Source organism: Pelodiscus sinensis, chromosome 1, assembly GCF_049634645.1.
Source record: "Pelodiscus sinensis isolate JC-2024 chromosome 1, ASM4963464v1, whole genome shotgun sequence".
NCBI lineage: Eukaryota > Metazoa > Chordata > Testudines > Trionychidae > Pelodiscus > Pelodiscus sinensis.
In genome coordinates, this window is record NC_134711.1 from 170,604,696 (window position 1) to 170,630,490 (window position 25,795).

At 40.7% G+C, this 25,795-nt stretch overlaps 1 protein-coding gene across 24 annotated transcripts in view; it reads right to left on the reverse strand.

Moving 5' to 3' along the window:
• The window catches only part of ROBO2 (roundabout guidance receptor 2), a 625,770-nt gene extending 600,960 nt beyond the window's left edge, over positions 1-24,810 (reverse strand). For 8 of the 24 annotated variants that reach the window (XM_075909831.1, XM_006136940.3, XM_014580516.3 and 5 more), the window contains exon 1: positions 24,429-24,806. In XM_075909831.1, the coding sequence (XP_075765946.1) occupies positions 24,429-24,483 (55 nt within the window). In that variant the 5' untranslated portion in view covers positions 24,484-24,806. Of the gene's footprint in view, positions 1-24,428 lie in introns of all 24 variants that reach the window. The other 16 variants (XM_006136942.3, XM_075909829.1, XM_014580523.3 and 13 more) reach the window with 5 other exon arrangements.
• Between the last annotated feature and the right edge of the window lie 985 nt (positions 24,811-25,795).

The following is a 25,795-nucleotide window of genomic DNA, read 5'->3' on the forward strand; positions in this document are numbered from 1 at the left end:
AAATTTAAGCCAAACAGGCTAAATTGCTTGTTTTGCTGCCTCACTATAATTAGACATACAGATGGGTTCCTTCTTGCGTACACATTAACATTGCATGTAGGTAAAACAGTTTCTCTAGTGTCTACCTAGTTATGTGTACCTCACAAATATGTACTAGGGATGTTAAAAATGCATATATTCAGGTAAACGTGTAACCACTGAAAAATTCCCTCCGCGTTTTTGTACACTTTTACATACCTAATATGTACACGTAACAAATGTATGTTATGTAGTACTGATTGAAAGTTTTCAATGAAAATATTTTTCAATGGAAAAAGACTTTTCAACAAAAATAGACATTTTCACAAAAACATGAAAATCTTCAAACAAAAAATAAAATATTCTGGGGAAGGAGGGTTGGAAACAACCAGGCTTCAACAAAATATAATCAGTTCTGATGAAACACAAATATTTTCATTGTCTTTTGAAATTTTTTATAAGAAAAAAATTCTCAATAGTTCAAACAGGATATACATAAAATATGATTGTCTAAATACAATTTCCTTTTTATCCTTGTTTTCATAAGCTGCTTATGTTGGGGAGACTGAAAAAAGCACTAAAAAGATGTGTGTGTACTATAATTCCTGACAATTTTCCTGTCTCCTGTGTCTGTAGCCTGAGATTCTCTCTGATCCTTGCCTTTGTAGGATTATAGCTTTTGGGGCAGGAGCGATACCTGCTTTAAACAACACTTTAAACACTTTCGTTTATTTAAATCAGATTTCTTTTATTTTTAAGCCTTCAATCAAATACTATTTTTTTCATTTAAAACTAACAGTTACAATTATATCTAAATCACAAACATGCTACATCTACACTTACAGTCTCATAAAAACGAATGAATACAGTAGCTCTAGTCTGCCCAGCCTAACTACCAGCTCCTATTTCTTGAAAATTCTGGGCTTTCAATTTCTGTTTCTCAGTAGACTAGCATGTGCTAAAACAGACACAAGTTGGACAGGATTGCTTTTGTTCTGTGCTTATGTGCTGGCGGACCTGGGGCCAAGCACACTTCAGAGTTAGTTAGGACATTGTCTAAAGACAAAGATATAATATAAAGGAAAGGACAGAGGCAGAGGCAGAATAGAAAAGAATAGTGGAGTGTACTTGAAAGAAAAAGGGAAACTATTACTTAGCACACACAGCTTCCTATATTTTTCTACACTTTTGCCACAGAAAAACTGTCATGGCTTCTGCATTTAAAAAGGATCCTCTCTAGGAATATTTTGAAAAAAATTCATTCCCTGGGTAAAAAAGGAAAACATGTTAAGTGAAGGCAGTTCAAACATGATAATGCAGGGCCTAGCTTCAAGAATGAAACATCATAAGAAAAACTACTTATTGGGAGAAAATGATGTGGATGAAGATGTGGATATGTCTGAAGAGCAACGTGGATCAAATTGCAATGCATCATTTTTCAAGACTCTCTCTATGCCTTTTAGTATAACTGTGATTTAACAAGTAAATTCCCAAGGGGTCTGCTATGTTGCTAAGAAAAAAAGTTTATCTTAGCTAATTCTTATGGCTTGTTTATTTAATTAACTAGGTTTAGAATTTATCACCCAAGTATACAGTATAGAAAGCTGCAGTAAGAGAAATCTAGAGCTGGCAGTTGCCACTGAGTGCCATTTTCTCATTTTATATTATATAATACATGCCCCTTATTTTGGAATATCAAGGCCACAGACCAAAATGGTGATGCTATAAGTCTCTTCAGCATAATTCGATTTTTCAAAGGAACCCCATTCTATACTTGTTTTCAATGGGGCTTAGAACAAAATTAAGTGCGCTCTAAAACAGTCTTAGCTTTTTTGGCAACATGACCTACATCAAAATGACAATGGAAGTGAGGAAGACAAGAGCTTGTTTTAGAAGTTTTAAGGACACTGTACATTTAGTGTTCTGAGGACTAAGTCTATTAGTGTTAATAAAATAAAATAAAATAAAATAAAATAAAATAAAATAAAATAAAATAAAATGTGGTTAAGGACAGCCATCAACTGTCTACTCAAGAGACTGCTGCAATTTCAAATTTAAGATTTAGTTTAATAAACTGTAAGTACTATTGCGTCTGTATGTATGATTTAGTTCTTACCATTCCTAATGTACTGCTGCTACAGCTGCAACTTGACACATGTAATGAGTATTATGTATTATTTCCTAACTTAATAAAAATCAAGTTATTTTAAAAAATTACACAAAGTATACCCTCGTAGATGTTGAAAAATTCTGTACTGATGTGTGAAATAACACATCTCAGTGATCAGATTTGCATAATTATTTGAAGAAATTATCAGTAGGAAACTTGATTTAAATCAATGATTTTTTGGTGATTTAAATTGTGATTTAAATTAATTATTTAAATCAATCCACCCTGGTTGAGCCATGGCCCAATGCCCCCAATCCATCAGCCAGGAGGAACAAGTCTGACAGAAGAAATCTCTGCCCCAGGGGGATGTGACATAGATTACTTTCCCTTTGGAGGTAAGGAAGAGCAGGGACGTAACACGCCTCCTTCCAAGATTCCTAGAGCCCTCCAGGGGACAGCACAGCTACATGCTGCCCCATATTCCAGATCAATCTCATCCTTAATAAATAATATAAATTGTACTAATCTACATTTCTCGCCACATCTCCGTCTTCCCATAAAGGTCAGAAGATCATCATGGAGGGGTTTAGGCAACTGTCATTAAGCTGTGATAAATTACTTTATTTCTCTCTTTAATGTCCATGAACATCTGAACTCTTGCAGTTTATGAGGCACTCTGCAAGACCCTTGGGTCATATTCATTTGTATTTATTTCATATTATAAAAATGCTGAATTAAAAACAGAACCTATCACTTGCTTTAAGTGCCTTCGACATCATTTGAAATTCAGACGGTATTGAATTTTCTTCATAGACCTGACAATGACCTTAACCCTGACCTGGAGAGAGCATCTTTCTAAGCAGTAAGAAACAGTTCATTTTCAATGCCAGCTCAGTCTTAAGAGAATGCCAATTATGCCAAGTTTGCAAAAACAGATGTATGGGGATTTTGTAATATAGACTACTTTACACTAGGGACAAAGCTAAAACCATTCATCTCAATTTACTTAGGACCTGAGGCTTAATTTGAACTGTGGCCTCAAAGGTGAAAGGCCATCACTTTGTCCAATAATCTACCTATACGTATTATTTGCAATAAATATAAACCATCCTGTTTTATATATGAAAAACTTATTTTATACAGAGCATTTTTTACCTTTTGCATTATAGATTTCCATGTAATATAAGATGTCAGCATGCATGAAAATATGCCAATATGTATCAAAAAGTTATTAGTACTATTATACCAGTGGTTAAATTGGCTGGACATTCTGCATATCATTTAATAAAGATGGGCAACTGGTGAAAGAACAATGCCTAACCAATAGTATGCATGATTGACATTGATTGAAATTCTCCAACTTTCCTTCTGTTTTCAGATAGTTTCATAATAATTGGCAATGTCAGATTTAAAAGAGCCACTCTGTTACTTATGGCATTCAAGGGCATTTTTTAAATACACCAAAGTCACATATTAAGGGATAATGATTCCCGAAGAAATGAAATAAATAAGATTAATTTTGAAGTAAACTATCAAAAATGAGCTTGAAGCAAACTTTGCTTTAAAACTATCAGTCACATAAAGGTCCATCAAAGCACAAAAACACTAGTGCCACTCTACACCTGGCTTTGCACATGTTTAACCCAAATCCGCTTAGAGTGGCATTCTGTCCATTAGGAGGCATGGGGCAAACTCTGCCACATAGTTGTATCAATTTGCAACCCTCCTGACTCACATCATCTCTATATTCAAGCAATAGGGGGTCATGATAAACCAGAGCATGTTAGAGCAGCCCCGTTAATGCTCTAACTCAGGGCTACTCAACACATGGCCCATGGGCCACATGCAGCCCGTTTGTTTGTGGCCCGCGGTACAGTTTCTGTTTATGTGGGGCTCAACATGCAGCCCACAGATGGGAGCCAAAACAAAAAAGTAGTCAATGTAACAGTCTTCTGTTAATATGTATTTTAGTAGTTAAATTCCTGGACTGGCATTGCTCATTAAAAGTGCTGTCATATGGATGGAATTCAAATAAATATTGCATTTTATTACCATCAGCAGAACTGACTTATATGGGGCCTGCATGTTGTGTAGTCTTGCCTTAATCTTTGTATTCATGCCCATCAGTGTGAAAAAAAGCTATTTGCATGTATATGCAACCACACTTAAGTTGCATGTGCTGTGAGTATTATTGTGGCCCCCCGGAGCTTCCAAAGTTGAGTAGTCCAGCTCTAACTTGTACTAATGACCAAGTCACTCTTTGCAGCCCAAGCACTGATGGAGGGAGAGGAGGGGAGAAAAACAGTGAGTCGTGTGCTCAGTAAAGTATATCCAGACTGAAGGATCAATCCCTTACTTTTTACTTGTGATCTAGGATCATTTTAAAACCTAGATTTTGAGATGTAACATGTATCTACTTCCTCCATTGGCGTTCTCGTTTAATTGTACATGTTATGTTTGTTATATCAATCTATCTACATAGTCATGATTCCAGTTGTAGTACTAACTTGAAAATATACTTTTTTCACTTCATAATTATACAAGACAATGTTCTTTTGTGTCACAGACAAGATAGGTGTTTTTACTGTTCAGAAACCTGTTTTTTTTATCTTCTCTCTCCAGGCTTATAATGACATTATAAACTACAGTTTTATCTTTAGGATAACTGTCAGATATTAATGAGAATCTAACAGTTGTAGGTTTAAGTGGTTCAGAAGTGAAAAATGAAATAGCAGTTCTAAAAATCTTTCACACAAGGTTACAAAGCTGAGTGGGCTATGATGCAAGTAATCAACTTTTTTATATATTTTTTTCCACGTGTACCTAAATTGTATAATTGGTTTGAGATTGCTTTCTTTCAAGCTCATATTGTTATTCTGAATTACTACCTGTAACTAGAAAGGTATATTTGGTTCCATAAAGTATGGTTCTGAGAAAGACAAACTAAAAACCTTTACTTGCCAACACTCCTTTATTTACAAGGAGATTTAGAAGTCTAACTGGTTTAAGCCTCTGATCAAAATCAACTGAGCAGGATAATTTCTTCATTAATCCTTCACCATAATCTAATTTGCCATTATTCTGCAGCCAGTATCACAGGGTTTGTCCAAATCTACTTTGTTTAGCCCATATGAAAAGGATTACAAGGAACAGATACACAGATTAGAAGTGAACAGAATAGTTCATATAAATGACTTACCAAACATCCATAATACTTTTGGAGCTGGTAAACATCTTACTTTAAAGGGAAAAACACCAACATTCTGGGTATGTCTACACTACCCCGCTAGTTCAAACTACAGCATACCTCGTGGAATGAGGAGTAACGGTAGTTCGAACTAGGAAGCCTAGTTCTAACTACCTAGTTCGTGCCGCATGTAGCCACGCGGCATGGGGTTCGAACGAGTGGGGATTTAAAAATGGCGGCGCTCCGCTTATGCAAATGAAGCCCGGGAAATTCAAATCCCGGGCTTCATTTGCAATTGCGGTATGCCTACATTACCCCGCTAGTTCGAACTAGCGGGGTAGTGTAGACATACCCTCTGTGAGTAGTCTGCTGGTATAAGTATAACTTACTTCCCCATGTTGACAGTATTCCTAACTGTTCCGCTTTATCAGAAGAATTTCCTGTTTACCTCTGAGGAAATTCAGAGAATTACAGGAAAAATGGACAGAGCATGTCGCATGGCAGGAATACTGTGTTTCAGAACAAACAACTCCCTTGTGAACTTTGGGGAGTGGAATCCAAATCCAATGCCACTGCAAATTGCTTTACAAATTCAATTTTGCTCTAAAATACTTCAAAGATTAGTTGTTTCAGAAGTACTCCAATGTGACATAATAGGATGTAACATGTCAAAAATTCTGGTTCCCATCAAAGACCTGGCTATGAGGAGGTAACTGGCTAGTTCCTCAAAGCAAAGCACGAAACATTGTATTTTTGGTTGTTTTTTTCCCCCCCTCAAGGGAAAGGAGAACTAGAAATATTAACATCATCATCTTGGGTACCCGAGTCATGCGCACAAATGGGAATGTCTACACCACAGCTGTAAGTATGCTTTTTAGCATAGAGATAGCTCTGCTCCTGCTAGCACACTAAAAAATAGCAGCACAGCATGTCTAGCAGCTCAGGCTAGATACAGTACCAAACCTGCCCAAATCTGAGGGGTAAATACTTTGTGGCTAGCCCAAGCCATTACACATCCTACCTCCAGCTATACAACATTTTTTTAGCATGCTAGTTTGAGCAGTGCTAGGAGAAGCCTGTCTACCCACACCAGGAAGCAGAAGTGTGGGCACACTCAGAGTTAAACATTCTATTTTTTTTAATCCTCACTATTTTAACTATCAGTGGTTGAAGCTTACCAGATCCTAACAAAGCAAAATTCCTTCCATCACTGGAAAAGAGAAATGACAGAGCCAGTCCAACTTTTACCATAGCTGTATTTTATAACTTCCTCAGATCAAGCTTTTCCCACAAAAAGATAACTCCTTGAATTATATCTTAATGTATTTGGAAAATGCTTATAAAACACTTTTTATAATCTCTCCCTTGAAGGCAAGATAATATTGTTTAGTCATTTGCACTGACAGCTCAGCTACTGTTCCCAGCCTTTAAGCATGGCTCACAAATATTTTAATAAGCTTGGGGTTTTTTTTGGCGCTTAACATTTTCTAACCTCTGAAAACCCTGGGGATTATTTTAAGGGTTGTAAGTGATGGTTTTGTTTGCATCTTAAAGTAGGCAAAAAAGAAGAAAAAGAAGCATGTAGTGTTTTTGCCATGGGTAACCATTGGGGCCTTATGTACCAAAGTTACAGACTGACTTATATCTGTTGTTTTTTTTGTTTTTTTTAAAACAGTGTTATATAATATTATGATGGAAATCCAACAAATTTCCTGTCAAGTAAAAATACAAAAGACATGCAGTCTCTGCGAAACATAAACCTTAATATTTACACCCTCATAATCCTTTTTTGCAACTCTCATATAGTATCGGGGCTGTTATCAGTACGCACACTACAGTTCTTAAAGTAAGCTATCAATGATCCTAGATTTGTTAACCCTCTCCTTATATTAGGCTTACAACACATGGCTTTTAGGACCTAAATGCTGAAGATCAATTCTCTGGCTAGAGGTTCACTGGAGCTCTAAGGCTGTGTCTACACTGCACCCCTTTTCCGGAAAAGGGATGCAGATGAGACAAGTCAGAATTGCAAATGAAATGGGGGATTTAAATATCCCCCGCTTCATTTGTATAAACATGGCTGCCGCTTTTTTCCGGCTCAGGGCTTTGCCGGAGAAAAGCGCCAGTCTAGACGGGATCTTTCGGAAAATAAACCTTTTTCTGAAGGATCCCTTATTTCTGATTTTAAGAGGAATAAGGGATCTTTTGGAAAAGGGTTTATTTTCCGAAAGATCCCGTCTAGACTGGCGCTTTTCTCCGGCAAAGCCCCGAGACGGAAAAAAGCGGCAGCCATGTTTATACAAATGAAGCGGGGGATATTTAAATCCCCCACTTCATTTGCAATTCCAACTTGTTTCATCTGCATCCCTTTTTCGGAAAAGGGGTGCAGTGTAGACACAGCCTAAGAATTGTTTGCATCAAGTTATAGCCCCATGCAGACAACATTCAGTTTTGTTCTAGCATTCGTAGAGATGTTAAATGGTTAACAAGTAAGTATGAGGCTTGCCAATGAACTCTGGCGGCAGTCAGCTGTGCTGGTCTGGAGCAGCCTCAGCCATGGAGAGGTTGGTGGAGGGACTCCATGACTGTAGCAGGACCAGTGGAAGGACCTCACAGCTGCAGCAAAGCAGGGGGGCAGGACCTAATTTAAAACAGTTAACAAGTAAGGATCCCAGGTAGCTTCAGAAAAAATACCAGACACATTTGAACCAGGGGGGAAGGGACGGGAGGGACCGGCCAGAAGGGGAGTGGGGTTGGCCAGGAGGAGGAAGGGGGACGGGAAGCAGGGCTGGCGGAGGTGAGGGAGGGTCGCGGCCAGATCGGCGGAGGAGAACTTGCTGACAGGAAGCAGGGCTGGCCGGGAGGGAAAGTGGTCGGGGGGGGGAGGATTTGAATCAGCCAGCAGGGAGTGGGACAGACCCGGACACATGCTGCTCCCAGGGCGCTGCCTGTTCCACGCACGGTCCCGGAGAAGCACGAGCGAGTCCGGCTAAAGCTCCACAACACGCTTGAACAGCGCTCAGGAGCACAGACAGGGCTTCTCCTCCTCCCCAAGGCGTCACTCCTACGTCAAACGCAACCAGAGGATCCCAGCCACTCCCTCCACCTCCCAGCCACTCCCCCCGCCCTCACTAGGCTTCCGTTGGGCACCCAGCCAGAAAACCAGAAAATAGCGGATATTGCACATGTCCGGTATTTTCTGAAATTTTTTTTTACCAGACAGAGGGCCCAAAAACCGGACTGTCTGGATGAATACTGGACACCTGGCAACCCTATAACCAGTTAAGTGCTATTGTTTAACTGGTGAACCATTTTAACATCCCTGCGTACCAGTATTTTCACTTCTTGTGTCACTACTTAATTCTATCTTGCTTCCAAAGCAAACTTTCAAAATTCATAACTAGGTCACCTCAGTTTTTAAGTGTTCTTTCCAGGCCTACGTGACACACATGTAGACATATATCATTATGATCCTGTGCAACCTCACCAGCTAAGGAGACAGGAACAGTTGCAGCTGGATATAAGACCATGGAGGAACACCCAAAGTGCTGCAGGATGTGGTATTAATGATTCACTAGGAAGCAATCTTCCCACAGGGTCAATACTAAAATTTACCTTCCAACTTCACCACATGCTCTCAAGACCAGAGTGATGTTTCTTTGAAATATTAAACCAAGGTTTCAGCCACTTGCAATTAAACAGACTGGCTTTAAAAAAGCACACAAATACACACCAGGGGTACTGACATCCCTATCTCAGCCAAATTCCAATTCTGGGAATGACATTTTATCTACCAAGAACGCTTTTGCAATTATATAAGATATGTACAATACCATATATACAGAGTATTCTATATAGCCTATTCGGAACCAGTGCATCAGTTTTCTGAGCACTTGTGAACATTTGCTGTTCTACCCCCAGAGGTGACTGCATTTTAGTGACAAGTGAAGTAAGCCTCAAGAATAGTTTATAAAACAGTTAATAGGAAGTTCAGACTGCCTCTCTGCACCTAAGTTCCAGGTAAGCTGTGTGGCCATGCAGCTGCCAACTTCACACTGTGCAGGTACTCAAGGTACCCGCCCAAGGCAGGAGGGCCATTCCACCCCCAACAGAGCCTGAGCCCAGCCCCTAGCCTGCTGTGGCTGTGGACGAGATGGCATGAACCCAGTGCCTCTCCTCCTGCCCAAACTGCAACCGCAACCCAGTCCTTGAGCTCCTGGTGCATCCCAACCCCAGAACACCCCTTGCACAACCCAGACAGCCCTCCCCCCAGCTCCAACACAGCATCAACTGAAACCTGCCAAGGCAAGGTACCTATCCCGCAGTCCCAACATGGAGCTGCCACGGCTGGGAGAGGTACCTTTCTCCTCCAGCCCAGGTGCTGCAGTGAAGAGAGCAAGAAGAGGGAGTCCTCTCTCCTCACAGCAGCCTTGGAGCACCCTCCTTCACCCCAAGCCCCTCAACCCAGCCCCACCCAATAGTCTGAACCTTCAGCTGAAGTCTTTAGACCCCTGCACTCCAACCCTCTATCCCAGTCCTAAGCCCCTTCCCACACCCAGGACCCCTTGGCCCCAGTCGTCCCACATTAATATATTCCAAGGCTTGAGTGGAATCAATGTTGTTATGTGCATCTATACGGAGGTGATATGTGACACATCATCTTCATATAGGTGCACATAACAAAAATCATTCCACTCTCTCACAGGCACATCTTCGAGTGCTCCCCTCAAGGCAATATAGCTGCACCATTCACTAGTCCACACAGCATGGAAACAACCCAATGTAGCCCTTAAAGGTCACAAAGCACTAGGAAACCCTTGGAAAGAAGATATTATGAGGGGCCTAAGTAGCAACAGATCAGTACTCAGTCCTGCAAACCCTTACTTCTAGGCACAGAGTCATTAATAAAGTCAACTGATAAGTGCCTTCCAGTGAAAGGCATTATATAGAAACATTATTATATATACACAACATTTATACTGCTACTTAAGCCATACACAAATATATATTATACACACACACACACACACACACTAAAAATACCCTTTCTCCTCACACAGACATCTCTTGAGAGATCCTCCCAGAAAATCAGAATCATTACCAGAGCAAAATGCACAGAAGAAATCTTAAATATATTTTCTGCCCCTTTCATGCCATTTTGGAATCTTGAATTATTTCTCATTTGTTTAGTAAAGCCTGTCTGTAGTCAGTCTGCAAATACACTGCAGCCCGGCAAAACAGTGGAACAAAGCTGCAGAAGAGCAACACATCAGCTGGCAAAACTGAGAACTCTCTTCTGAGCCAGACCCATCCCATTTTCTGCTTCTACATTTGTTATAGATAGCTGAACATTTCCCTAACACTGAAAGTTCTATTCCTCAGCACAGGCATAATGCTGAAAGAGTTCTCTGTAAAAAGACAATCAGACTTTATTTTAAAGAGAAATAATTTAGTCTTCATGCTGTTACAGGCACAGATCTGATCCGTTCACAGGTTGATGGCTATGCTGCCTACTGTTGGATTATAGCTTTAACTACATTGCTATTTGAGCTAATTACCGACTGTCTTCATTTAAATGGAGACAGTCCAGGTGAATCTTCTTTTATCTAATAGTCTTGTGATTACAGTGGTATGTTTAATTTTAAGTCAATCTCTTAAGCTCTGTGTAATTAAAAACATTCAGCTGCATTTCCAGCATTACCTTCCCACACAAAAAGAAACTTCATGCACTCACAGGTTTAAATCTCAATTCCACTGAATTCTATGACAAATTCCCACTAACTTCCATGAGTTAGGATTTCACCCAGAGATTACAAGCACTACCTACAATGTAATGACATCAATATTATTTCATTAGCATTGAAAACATCAATATTAACTTCAAGCTCCTATAGTAATAAACGTTTACCCTGCAAATATTAAAAGTACAAACTTTTAAGAGAATTCATAGGCCAAAGTCATCCTGGATGTAATGCCATTGACTTCAACAGTTACACACGAGATCACCATATGTGCCTTCTGTCACTCCTGAGCAAAAATACCCACCAATTGCATGTTCTCAGTATAAGTTTGTTAGAGCATAGTAGTAAAATTCCCCCAGTATTGTTCCTCTACTAAGTATGCTTCCTCACAGGCTGATGAGGGAGACAGGAATGGGGTGGAGAGAGGGAAACAAAAACTAGAGAGCATGGAACAGAAGGGAATATGATGAGGGAAAAAGACATGATAGCAGACAGGGACAGCATCTAAAGGGACAGAAACAGCACACTCTCTTCCAGAACCTGGAATTGAGCTTTTAGTTCCAACATTTCTCTATATTCAGCAAAAGTGTGCATCTCATCCCCTTTCAGGAGGATGAGCATAGGGGATAACAGTCTACTACTATTCACAGAGATAGCTCAAATGACAGAGGTCTGAGAGAAGGATCTAATGATTTCAACCCAACAAATGAACCATGGGTATATGACTATGATGAAATTTAGTTTATTTTTCAGTTTGCTTTTTTAAAAATCTAGAAATTTACACACAATATAATATGACAAAGAACATTAAGGTTTCAAAGCAAACAAACATTAGGAAATGCCAAGATTAAAGATTTTCTTTGCAACATTAATTTGGCTATCTTACTCTACAGCCTTTGATCACATACTCTTTATTTCTTATTTACTCTAGAAAATAATTCTCTCTGAAGATAAATCAGGCTTGCATAGTGAAGAAGGTAGTTGTCTGTAGGACATATGCTTCATTTTTGCAGAAAGCTGAAAGCTCTGTGGTGAACGAAAAAGAGAAACGTTTGAAGAGAAGAAGGATCTTGTGATTAAAGGAGCTCAGCGCTGCCCTGGAGGATGCCTATCATGTTGAGAATCACTTGGGCCAAAATTTGCACAGCTGAATATTGTCAGCTACCCAGTGTCCTACTAAGCATAAAGATAATTAACCAACACAATAAGGATCTATCTATCCATTGTCACTAGGATTTATTTTTGCATTGCAAAACAGTACATAAAAATATAGCTCCTAATGCAATTTACTAAGCCAAATTGAGTCCATAGGTATGTGTTGCTTTCCTAAAAATACCTGTATGAAATCAGTGCCATGTACATCACCTATATACATGTCCATGGTTAGCAGAAAAAGCCACTGACAGCAGAGTGTAATATGAAGAAAAGTCCCTCTAATTCAGGGGTGGGCAATAAGTTTTGGCCAGTGGCCACTTCAAAAATTTCTGAAGTGGCCCCAGGCAGGGCCGGAAGGGGCGGGGCCCAATCCTGAAGGGGTGGGGACAGAATGCTTCTGGGCTTCCCCACCCCCAGACCATAATTGTTCTGGGAGTGGGGGGCCCCTTTGCCCGCCCCTTCCCACTAGGCACCCATGCCCCTGGCAGGGCGGAAAGAGGCGTCACACACTCCCCTGCCCCCAGACCCTCCTCCTGCCCTACCCCCGCCCTGTGAGGAGCATGCGACACTTCAAAGTGCCACACGCTGCTTTCAGGGTGGGAGGAGACATCACGCACTCCCCCTCCCCCTAGTCCTGATTGGCCATGGGAAAGAGGAGCTGTGTGAAGCTTCCCTCACCCTGCTCCCATCCTGCATGAGCGTACGACACTTTGAAGTGCCGTGCACTCTTCACAGAATCGGGGGGGAGGGGAGAGGAAACAAACGCTCCTCCTACCCCCAGGCTAATCAAGGCTTGGGGGCTGGGGAACGTGTGATGTCTCCTCCCGCCCTGTGAGCAGCGCGTGGTGCTTCAATGCGCTGTGTGCTGCTCACAGGGTGGGAGGAATCTCTGTCCGCACCCCCAGGCCCTAACTGGCCTGGGACCAGGGGACCAGCAGGGCCTCTGTGGGCTGGATCAACCCAATTGGCAGACTGAATCCAGCCCTCGGAGGCTCTTTTGCCCACCCTTGCTCTAATTAAACTTACAACTGTGTTATCTATTGTTCTTCCACAGGATGTATTCAGCCTCGACCTGAATAGGCACAAATCCCACAGAATTGTCAGGACTGAATATGGTTGCTGGAGGTAATCTGGTACCCCCATAAATAATGATAAATTGTACCTGCACAACCACAGACATATTAGTAGAAGTTACACTTGTGTCACCACTGAAACTGGCTATACATTTATCTATCATCTACAAGTCACCTAAATAAATAGCCAAGACATTAAATTAATAATAATATCCTTGGCCGCAACAGAGTTCTTCAACTAAATTGCTAGTTTTCTAATTAAGAAATTTAAATTAATGGAGATTGCCTATCTCTTAGAACTGGAAGGGACCTTGAAAAGGTCACTGAGTCCAGTTCCCTGCCTTCACAGCAGGACCAAGTACCATCCCTGACAAATTTTTGCCACAAATGACCTCTGCAAGGATTGAACTCATTACCCTGGGTTTAGCAGGCCAATGCTCAAACCACTGAGCTATCCCTCCCCCATCCTATTAATTATGCTTAGTACTGTTCTGATCCCAGTCACTCATCCATTCTGTGGCACAAATCTCAATTGTTTCAGTCACATGCGTCCCTCTGCATAAGACTAGCACATGAGAAACCTCAGATGCCACCTCTGTTGCTTTCTCTTCAGGAACTTCACAAAAATCTTGAGACAACTGTAATGAGATTTTAATTATGCAAGCTAAGCAAACAGTCTTAATGAAGCATTCTGAAATCTATTTAAAGTGGGAATGTCCTGATTTATGGCTACTAAATCAGTTTTTCACATTGATAGGCAACTCACCATCTATCCACGTGCAACTATGTTGATACATAAGATTTAGGGCATCCAGAAATGTTTGGCTAACTTGTGTTTCAGATCATTTGGGAAAGTACTGGTTAAGTGAGTCACACCAAGGTACAGGACTGTCAGATAAATAAAGTTTTGAAGTAAAGGGCTTTGCATAAGTAGGGTTGTACAGTAGAATGTTATTAATAATTTTGTTCTGTTTGTTGTAATTACATTGGATTTACCACTTTTAGAAATCATAAAACATGCCTCGGGAAAGCTACATTCACTGCAGTTCACGAGAATGTCGAGCAAACAGTTCCACAGAACGTGGTCAGAATCTAGGCTGAAAGCTGGCAGAACGAGTGCGAAGACCTTTCCGAGTGCCTTTTACCCCCCAGCTAAAACAGAAGGTATTAATCACTCAACTTTAAAGGCAGCTGACTGAAGCTATTCATTGAGCTGTTCATTGTCACTAATGTGGCCCCATAAATAACTCTCAACCCCTTTTTTTGTTTCTCTGAGTGGTCTCTCAGAAGCACAGTTTTCCCCCTTTCTGAAAGGCTTATAGAGGATGGCTGAAAAGAAGCAGTATTGGTAAAAACAAAAGTTTTTGAAGAAAAAGTGGGAACAAAGTGGACATATTTTAGACAACTCATGATTCATGGCCCATACTGTGCTTAGCTCCTTGCTCTATCTCAATACATCCTTTGGTTTTACTTCTGGATAAGAGACGGGCAGACCACTGCACTTCTCCTAGCAACCAATATCACTTACAGAAAAAGGCATGTTGTCTGCTCAAAGGGGGAACAGAAGAATTTGGGGTCATACAAAGCCAAACACATGTTCTATTGCATTTGATCCTAAATTGATCGATTGTCATAAAAGATTCGGTAAACACTAAACAATTCCATTTTGTGTGAATCTTAACAATCCATATTAACTACATATCTATTTATCTACTTGTCAGGCATTTCATTTTCTTATAATTCAATGCTCCAGCAATCCCCATTATTATGTTTACATTTTTTCCCAATAACTGCACACATTCCCTTATGTTTCTGTAGATTTTTTTCACACAACATTGCACAAACACACATGATGCACATTTTCAAAGGCTCAGTTTTAAAACTTGTAGGATTGTACACTTTTTTTTTTTTAAATCCCCATAGTCCAAAACCTTATGTTTTATACTATCTGGAGCTGATTTAAAAAAAAAAAAAAAAACTGTCTGGCCTTATTAGGTGCATGCCACGTTGAGCAGCTTAAGAAGATAAAACGAGTTCATGTAGAAGAAAATTGCAGAACAAATGTGTAGTTCAGACATTCACATGAGTGGACACATCATATTGACTGGCTGCAAAATTTCTTAAACTCCAGTCTGAAAATATTACAAATGCAGTAGTTTGAGATGAAAGTCCAATAATGTCCTAGTTTCTCTTTCCCCAAGATTTGCTTCTTCACAGTATGTTTACTACTCAGTGCCTATCCCTGTTGTCAAAAGGCAAGTGAAATTAATTTCTATCGTATAACCACATTTTTTGCTGGCATATCTCCATTGATCTAAATGCAGTTATACCAGCAGAAAATTTGGTCCACTATGTCTACACATTGTGCAGTTTAGAATCTTCTCCTCTCCCTTTCCAAAACAATCATTATATGCCATGAAAACAGAGATCCACACTTTCCGCATCCCTACAGTTCTAATATACAATGCTAGAGGTTAAAACTCCAATTTTCCTTTGCCCAATGAAAAAGCAAATACTGACTGTGGAAGTGGAAGAAGCTTGAAAAACTATAGGGAATTACAGCTTTAAGATCCATGATTACAGGTCTGATGTACCATTAAAATACTTCTCATAACTACTACTTAACTCTTGACATTTTCACAGCAGTAAAAAAGTACCGCTGATACTCCCAAATGAAGGGTTCTTTTAGTCCACCTTGCAGGAGAAAGATGCTGGATGATATAAAGTTACCTGACATTTTGGTTTTAAAAAGGTTAAATGTTTTCCACTCAGTTTCTCCTGCAATCAATGGCTAGTGATTAGCAGTAGTGAACTACAGAGCTTACAGTGTTTTACAACTTGCTGCTGGCCATTTATTCTTTGCATTATTTGCCTGATGTACATTTATGACAAGCACATTACTGATAAAGCCTACTTGTGCTGGCACATGGCACTGTAGTTTCATAGGCAATGCATAAATACATACTAAAAGACTATATCCCATAACAGAAATAGTGATTTAATCATCTCTGTAGTTGCTTGTAGAAAAGAAATTGTGCTTTGAATCTTGGCACTTCAGGTTAACAGTATGACTCAGGCCAAGAAAACTGTTGATCCATTTAAACCCATCTGAGAAAATGAAGATGGGGAACAGATCACTGGTTTAAGTACACAGCACTGGACTGGACTTAGAAGACCTGAGCTCCAATCCTGGCCCTGTCACATGTCCTCTTGACCATGGGCAAGTCACTTCAGCTGTCTTTGTCTAAGTTTCCCCAGCTGTAAAATGGGGATAGTGATGTCAACCTTCTTTGTAAAGCACTTTGAGATCTACTCCTGAAAAGTGCTACATTATATAGCTAAGTATCGTCATTATTGTTGTTGTTACCTAGCAGAAGTCTGTTGGTACTGAAGTAGTACAATGAAGTCTTATTAAGAGGGAGGGAGATATACTGCAAGCATCATGAAGTTTTCTCCCAACTAAACTCAGAATAGTGAGTAATACTACATGCCTCTGAAAATGTTGAGGAACTAGCAGTTGTAATGTGTATTTAAAGTTGCAGTAGCATGTCCACTATTCCAGAAGAGTTGTGCACAACTTACATAGTGAAAACTCTAAGCATACAATCGCCCTTCATTTCAGGCTTTGTGTGAAAACTCACACTGCTTTCACCAAAAGATCTGCTAATGTTCATGAATTTTAACTTAAGCAAATTTATTGTATCCTGTGGTAACTATGGAAAGCACATAGCTTTGACACAAAACTAGGTGAAATGCTGTGGTTTCAACTGAATTAACCATTTGAAGTTTTGAGTATTGTTTGAACTGAAAACCAACCTTTGCTTGGGAGAAAATGTTTGCAAATCCACTCAGGGGCAAAACCAAAGAGCCAGTTAACTCAATATCTAGTAAAGCAAAGCCACTAACTTGTGAAGAGCTGTGTAGATAACAGTTTTTACTTAGTATGTGTACAAAAACCACTTAACGGAATAATCAAACAGCTGTATTCTTAAAAGCTCAAAGACAAACACAGATGCAAAAGTTTAGTAATTTTTGCCAGAACATTTCTAAATTCACAGAATCAGATTACAAAGGTCCATCGATTCTAAATAAGGACTTTCCCTGCTAAAGCAAAATGGTTCCACAAAGGCAGCTTATTATATATGTGTTGTTGGTGCAGGTTATGTGTTGTTATTATTAACATACTTACTTGTAAGAGATATTCTTCGTACAGAATTAAAGTCCAGAGTGTGACTGCTCTCATGTGGCTGCATGATTTCTTGGCCAGCACGTGGTGGGGAGAATCTACAAAAAAGCCCTTCTTTAATGTAGACACTGCCTCCCATAGTAGGCATCAAAAACCTACACAGCCTCAGTACAAAGGACAGAGAGTTGGTGAAGCCTGAGGTGCTCCAAACCTGCAAAGAGGTTGTGTTGGAATCCTGGCTACCCTATTTCCAAACCTGCGAATGTTTAGAGGCTAAGGCTAGTACTGGTTAAAAGGGTTCAGTCATTGCAGTTCCTCAGCATGTTCCCCCAAAAAAGCATTGTGCCCCCACTAGATCACCCACACCCAGGGTATGTCTACAATGCAGAGTTTTTCAGAAAACGTCTGTTTTTCCGAAAACTTCACTTACGTCCTCACTGCAATCACGTTCTTTCAAAAAATAAAATCGAAAGAACAGAGGGATTTTTCCAACATTGGTAAACCTCTTTCTACAAGGAAGAAGCCTTTTTCGGAAAGATCTTTAGGAAAAAGGCACGTGTGGATGGGGAAGAGGGAGTTCTTTTGAAAGAAGAGGAAAGAGGAAAAAACACAGGTGCCTTAGTGGCCACTCCGTCCATCGTAATAACAGCTTAAATGCGAGACAGCATTCATTCAAAGAAGATCGCTCTTTCGACGCACATTTGCTGTGTAGACATTCTCTTTTGGAAGAAGCTGTTTCCAAAGATCTCTTCTGGAAAAGCTCTCATGTGCTACGATAAATCAGGACAGAGATCTTGGAGTTATCGTGGATAGTTCTCTGAAAACTTCCACACAGTGTGCAGCAGAGGTCAAAAAGGCAAATAGAATGTTAGGAATTATTAAGAGAGGGATAGAAAATAAGACACAGAATATCTTACTGTCCCTGTATAAAACTATGGTACACCCACATCTTGAATACCGTGTACAGATGTGGTCTTCTCACCTCAAAAAAGATATTTTGGCCTTGGAAAGGGTTCAGAAAAGGGCAACTAAAATGATTAGGTGTTTGGAACGGGTCCCATATGAAGAGAGGCTAAAGCGACAGGGACTTTTCAGTTTAGAAAAGAGGAAACTAAGGGGGGGATAAGATAGAGGTATATAAAATCATGAGTGGTGTGGAGAGGGAGGATAAAGAAAAGTTATTTATTAGTTCCCTAAATAGAAGAACTAGAAGACACCAAATTAAATTAATGGGGATCAGGTTTAAAACTAATAAAAGGAAGTTCTTCTTCACACAGCGCGTAGTCAATGTGTGGAACTCCTTGCTAGAGGAGGCTGTGAAGGGTAGGACTATAACAGAGTTTATAGAGAAGCTAGATAATTTCATGGAGGTTAGGTCCATAAAAGGCTACTAGCCAGGGGACAGAAATGGTGTCCCTAGCCTCTGTTTATCAGAGGCTGGAGATGGATGGCACAAGACAAATTGCTTGATCATTGTCTTCGGTCCACCCCCTCTGGGGCACCTAGTGCTGGCCACTGTCAGCAGAAAGGTTACTGGGCTAGATGGACCCTTGGTATGACCCAGTATGGCCGTTCTTATATTCTTATGTTATACACTAATGAGAAGTGTAAACAAAAGGAGAATTTTCTTTTGTTGAGGAAAGGACTGGTGGGAAGGACAAAATTTTACTACTTACTCTTGTTTTTGGACACGAACAACAGCTATGGGGTATGCTAAGTAAAAGTACATGGGACTAAGACTAAAGATGACAAAATAAGGCCTAATTTTACACACCCTAATTCATGTACATTCAAGTCAAACAAATTGCTTTACAAGCTTCAGAGGGGTAGCCGAGTTAGTCTATAACTTAAAAAATAATGAATGGTCTAGCATCTGAAAGACTAACAAAACATGTAGATGGGTATCATGAGCTTTCATGATAAGTGGGTTGAACCCATAAAAGCTCATGTTACCATCTACATGTTTTCTTAGTCTTTTAACTACTTTAAGTGAGTAAAAGTTTACAGAACTGGGCTCTTTTTAAGGACCTTCCTCCTGCCCCAATATTATCTCTGAGATCAATATTTAAGTCCACATTTCTGCATTCTACACACCAAACATTCATCCAGATCTATGCTAAGGACGCACCAGGAAAAATTGCAAGAGTAAGGATATTTAACAGTACTCTATATTTCCACCAACACTCACTCACATACAAGAAATATCAGTTCTGCTTGAGCAAATAAAGCATGTATTTTTTTGGCAAGTGTGAATAATTCCTTTCTTCCACAACACAAAATGGAAAGATTCCCATTGAAATGAAGAAATGAACACCAGTCAGCTAGCCTGCTGGCAAGACACAAGTAACATTAATATGATTTCTAAGCAATAGGGCAACTGCAGCAATGGCAAGTTTACAGGATTTGGAAGGAAGGTGGGAAACCAGATGGTAGCCAATGAAAAAGCAGCCATGAGCAGCCCTGCCAGTTGAGATAACAAAAACAAAAAACAAAACACCTGACAGCACTGTGTCCGTTAGGGTGGCTAAAACAGAAAATACTGAAGCTGTTAACAATGTATTTAATAGAGATCAACATTTGTGTGGTAATTCCAGAGTAATAAAGCGATAAAAATGCATCAAGCCACATTTAGCAATTTACACTAAACATTTCAGTAGTGGACAAAAGCACGCCCTGGGCCATGCTGTGACCCTTCATATTAATTCTTTGCCTTCCTGAATACTGAGTCCAAGAAGCACACTTGCTGGATGGCCTATTCAGAAAGCATATAAACAAGTCAGTGCTTTCTCTTCTACCCTGAATTTCCCTTCATGCCTCTCTCACTTTTTAAATAGATTTTTGAAGCCTGCCAACTTGTTTGGTTACAGCCCATTAATCCATTAATCTGTTGTATAGCTAAAATGACACTTCCAGAAGCAACACTGCCTGCTCCCTACACAGAAGACTACTTCTGGAAGGATTGATCTAATGGTACATGCAATCCACTGAGCTGTTGCAGAAGAGGTAGAATAGAGGTTTAAAACAAAAACTGTTCCTATCATACCCTTTTATCGTGCACCCAGATGAGCTTACCTAAAAAAAGAAACAAATTCATTATGAAAAAACATTGTCTTTTACACAAACATTCATTCTTGGAATTGCTACAGTAACGTGATAATTGTCACATTTCCTATCTTTGCAGAGGAATGTATGCTGCTGTGATAGCTAATTACTGTACAGGAAGTAAAGAAAGCAAATACTAAATTCCCAGTTTAGCAAAGCAGCCAAGTACGTAAATTCATCTCTATTCAGCTAAATGCCTAAGCACATGATTAACTTTAAGTGCATGCTTAAGTCCCCATAACTTCAATAGGACTTTGAATCAATGGGACCCAGGCATATGCTTAAGTGCTTTGCTGAATCACAGCCTAAGGAATTAAAGGCCACAGAAAGGAAAGGAAAGAAAGATGCAAACTTTATATCTAAACAGCACTTTACTCTTAATGCATTAAAATGCATACATCCCACAGAATCAAAGGTTATCCATCGACAGCAAAAACCACATGAGAGATCAAGACCCTATCAGCACAAAAACCCATTGGAAGAATATATTCTAGCTTTATATGTAATCTGTGTCCTCTGATGTGCAACTGTGATCTGGATGAGGCCATAGATATTAACCCTACTGTTGAAAAAGGGAGTTATGCAAAAGGGTGGTGGAAAGCTTGAACCTCCATTTTTTATATTTATTTTCCGAATGAAAAAATATGTCCCTCAAAATATTCACCTCCAGAATACATGGGAATCTAAAATTGTGCTTTGTATAGTGTTATTTGTGTTTATTAATCACCATCAATCAGATGGAAGTGTTGCACTTGCAGTTTGCAATGGGACAGTGAATTAAACTCACTCTTGGTATAAAAAGTTTCAATTTAGATTGGGGCAAAGAGTTGCACCCAGGCTCAGTTTGGCCTAGTAAGAATATTGGGTAGGACTTAATGTTCATGCATAATTATAGCTATTCACAAATGAAAATGCCTGTGAACTTTCCTATTCATCTTTGTAGCTATTTTTCAAATCTTTAGCAAAGCATGAAAGAAAAACCAATGAAAGAAAATTATATGGAATCAGCGGTTGCAACCCTGACATGAACTGGTTTATTTTTGAGTGTGTTCACTGTGGTAAAAAAATAAATTTCATTTTTCCAGGCTTGGACCCAGCATTGATTGCTAAAGGGGAAAAAAGGGGGAATTACAGTTATTCCCTGAGCAGCTTGCAAAAGAATATGGGCAGGGCTGCAGAAAAATCATAAGCACAGTAAAAATCACTCATTTTCTGTCATACTTATGGAGCACTGCTATTTTCAGGTACAACAAAAGCATGAAGAAAAAAAAACTCTACAAGAAAAATAACCACCAAAATCTGCACCACCATCACAGCCCTGTGTAATGCTACCTGTAAGTCACTGAACAAAATTGTCACAGTAAGGGAAAGATGTCACAGTAAGAGCACGAATAGCCATTATGTCTCTCTCAACCCCTACTGGATTTGAAATTCAGGCCAAGAAAGTATGTTAAGAGTGGGTCTTTCATGGGGGGGGGGGGGCGAGGAAACACAGAGATGTAGTAACTGAGTAGGTGCACACATAAGTTTTGTTTTATTTCTGATACTGAGGTTTATTTCTAAGCAACAAATTAATTATTCCCAAATATGCATGTGCTTCATTATAGTTGTCTTTAATTTGATTTGCAATACTTTTTTACAAAGCAACTAGTGGCTCCACATTATCCTATGGTGCTACCATAAAAACTACGCATCTGTGGGGGCATAAGTGACAACCGCCAAGGATGAATGTCAGTGTTTCTTCAAAGTTACTTGTTAGCCATTTTGACAATAAGAGCTTATCTGCAGTTTGTCCTGATGTGCTATCCACAAGCCATGACACAACAGTATTTTTAAAGCCTTTTAATGTAGGCAATTTTAACACTGCCCCTTGCTGTCTCTTCCCATGAAACAAGGGAGACTCACATCTATTTTTGGCAATTTGCTCTCTTTATTAGTGGTCCAGTGCTGACTTAGTTATCTGCTCCTCCCTTGTCCTATAATGCCAAATCAGAACAAAGGTTCTAGTTTTGCTCCCCATGACCAAAACAGAATAAATTATGTCCTGCTTCTGTAGTTTCAGCAAGCTGGTTAATTGCATTTGTTTCATATACCTCCAAACAGCCTGGTACATTAATTACATTCTGTAACACCAAGCTCCTCTGGTTTTCTCTGTCACTTCCACTGAGCACTTTAATTGTATTCCTTCCAGATACATACAATTTTTAAACATATACTAATATTTACATTTCCATGGTCTGGTGTTTCCAGTCTATTACAAACACAAACACCCACAACATTGATTGCCTTAGATTTGTCAATTGTGATAGGTTTCATAGGAAAAATTCCATTCCTGTAACAAATGTTGCTAGTGTAGGGGTTTAATCAAAATCCTTTTATTGTGAGATGTGGCATACTGACTAATGTGAATATAGCATATGCAGAAACTTATACTCTTATCAACAGACCCAACTGAAGGGTCACTTGCATGGCACATTATATACAACTCATGTGAAGCAACACCTTTATGTCTCCTACTCTTCACTTCTGCATTTGTGTGTTTTGCCTACTGGCAGGCTATTGGGCAGAGATATTCAAGTTGTCCATGATGGCAAACTATTTCTACAATAGGTAAAATGATATCACTATATGTTCATAAGGAGGCCTCACTTTGATACTGTTATGATAAATGGTTTTAAGCAGCAGATTCCTGGAACAAAGTTTGCTCCCAGAGACAAGCAAAAACGGCCAGTGTCCCAAACAGTGAATTAATCTGATGTCCAAAAGCTTGTTTAAAGTATCAAATGATCCAAATTAGACAGGCAAATATTTGGTACCACTACATACCACACACATAGGACTTGTAATATATGCATATGTTCTCTGATTGTGTGCATGCAAAAACTGTAGCACACTGCTTTTAGGCACCCTGCTGCACAGCAGCAAACCATGTTCTTTAAGTGCTACAATCCTATCCTTTTATTAAGGTCTCTGAACTATTAAGTTACAGTCTGCTTGCCATATAATGCTGATTTAATCTTTTTTACCCTTCAGCTTCCTTCACTTGACCACCACAACAAGCACTGTAACACAATCCCACAGGAAACCCTGTCCAAAGTGCTGCTGAGTTTAATCACGAAAATATCCTGGGATAATTGGTAAAGATACAGCAACTGAGAAAAAAAACCCTAAGCAAGAGTATTTGTCTTGATAGAATAGGGAGAGACACTGACAGCAGTTGGACAGAATCCTGAGAATCTTTGAACATTCTCATCAGATTTTTCCCCAGTAGCAAGCCTGGCTTCCATACTGTACTGTTCTCTAGTAACACAAACCACTTGCACACTACTTTTGATAGTCCCCCACTTACACCACATATTACAGTCAGATTCCACACCCTTTAATACATTCCCCTGCTTGCATCAGATACGAACGGATCATGTAAGGAGCTCATAGCTGCGATCCTCTAATTCACCTCACCTGAATCCAAGGAACAATTACCCTGTTTTAAATCAGTCGAATCCCTACCTAAAAGTTAAGAAAAAGGAAATCGCAAAATAATAGTAGCTGAAACACAGTGGCATCTCCAAAAGACTCACTTACCACTTTGTGGTCATCTCTTTCCTTTCTAGCTTAGACTGACATTTTTCCATTCGTGACCTATTTTCCATTAAGTTGGCAAACAGTAAGGATAGCTTATTGGAAACATATATGCCCCCCTCCTTTTAACTTAAATGTTATTTCTATACCAGAAAGAAACTTTATTTAGATCCTGTAACATTAAAGCTAACTAATGTCATCCATGTGCTATACCAAATCAAATTCAGATGAAGAGAAATTCTGCAAAGGGATGACAGATTTTTTTTCTTGAACTTACCATAAACTTGAAAATATCCAAATCCAAAGAGCAGGAGTGGCATCAGCAGACCCATTTTGACATATTAAAAGCAATCCAGATGGCTTGAGACACCAATCCCGGAGTGACCCCAAAAAAGTACCCAAAACCAAGACGAGGTAGGTCCAAAAGTTTAGACTTTCCTAGCAGCTAATTAAAGTGAATGGGGAAATCTGAAAAGCAAAAGCTGCAGAGGGAAAGGGCTTGAATGTGACACTTTTAGATCCATCCAGATTAGCAGAGAGAGCTCCAAAGGCTTCTGCTTTGCACACACTGCCTCCTAAATTCCCACCAATCCAGCTCAAGCAGAGGAATTATTCAAGTGTGTCTAAGGCTCTCCCATGGGCGGTGGGGGAACGGCTGGCTGGGGGAGGCAAGCCCCCCCGCCCCGCCCCTTCCGCCCGAGACCCCGCCCCTTCGTGCCCACCGCAGCACAGCCTGCACAGTGGCTGCTGCCCCGCGCCCCCAGCCCATCCTGCCTGCTAGCCCCAGGCTAGCGCCCCACCCCGAGCGCCTGGAAGCCAGGCAGCGCCCCTCCCTCCGCAAGCACCGGGCGGCACAGCCACACGCGCCCCGCAGCTCCGTGCAGTGCCCGTCCCCTGACACCCCTTCACCAACTTGATGCCCGCAGCTGCATGGGGAGGAGCGAGGCTGCGCTGATGGGGAAGAGGCTCAATACATGCGGAGACAGAAGATACTCCTGGGACCCCGCCATACACTCGTGGGTGCGGGGTTGTTTCCGCACCCCCCTCCCCCGCTTCAAATGGATTTGATCACTGGGTTTGGGTCCACGGAGCTCATCACCCCCGCTCTAAAAATCGCCCTGGCGCCCCTCCCCAGCATGCCTGCAAGAGCGGAGCCTGTGGCTGAGGGAGCAGTGACCCAGGTTTGAGGCTGGAGCACTGGGGGGACGGGGGGGGAGCTGGGTGCACAGTGTGGGCGGGGACCGTACCTGGCTGTGGGGGAGGCCTCCCTCTGCCTCGGATCCCCGCAGCCCATCACTCTCCTTAAGAACCGGGCAAGTGATTTCTTCGGAAGACCAGAGAGAAACACTTTGGCCCTGATTCCTAGAAAGTGCCCAACAAACTTCTCGGCACGTTGCAGGGAAACACGCGGGCGGGGTTGGCTTTGGCTGGGCTGGCTCTGGTCAGGTCAATCTGCAGAGCTCCTCTCCTAACTTCCTCCGGGCAGGGCAACAGTCTGCAGCGGGGATGTCGCCGCCCCCACCCCGAGCTAGAAATAAAGAGCTAACAGCGTAGTAACGCCAGCGTGCTGCTCCTGGGAATGGGAAGAGCGGAGCTGGCCGCTGAGTCTGTGTCAGGGACAGCGTGAGCGTGTATGTGAGCGCA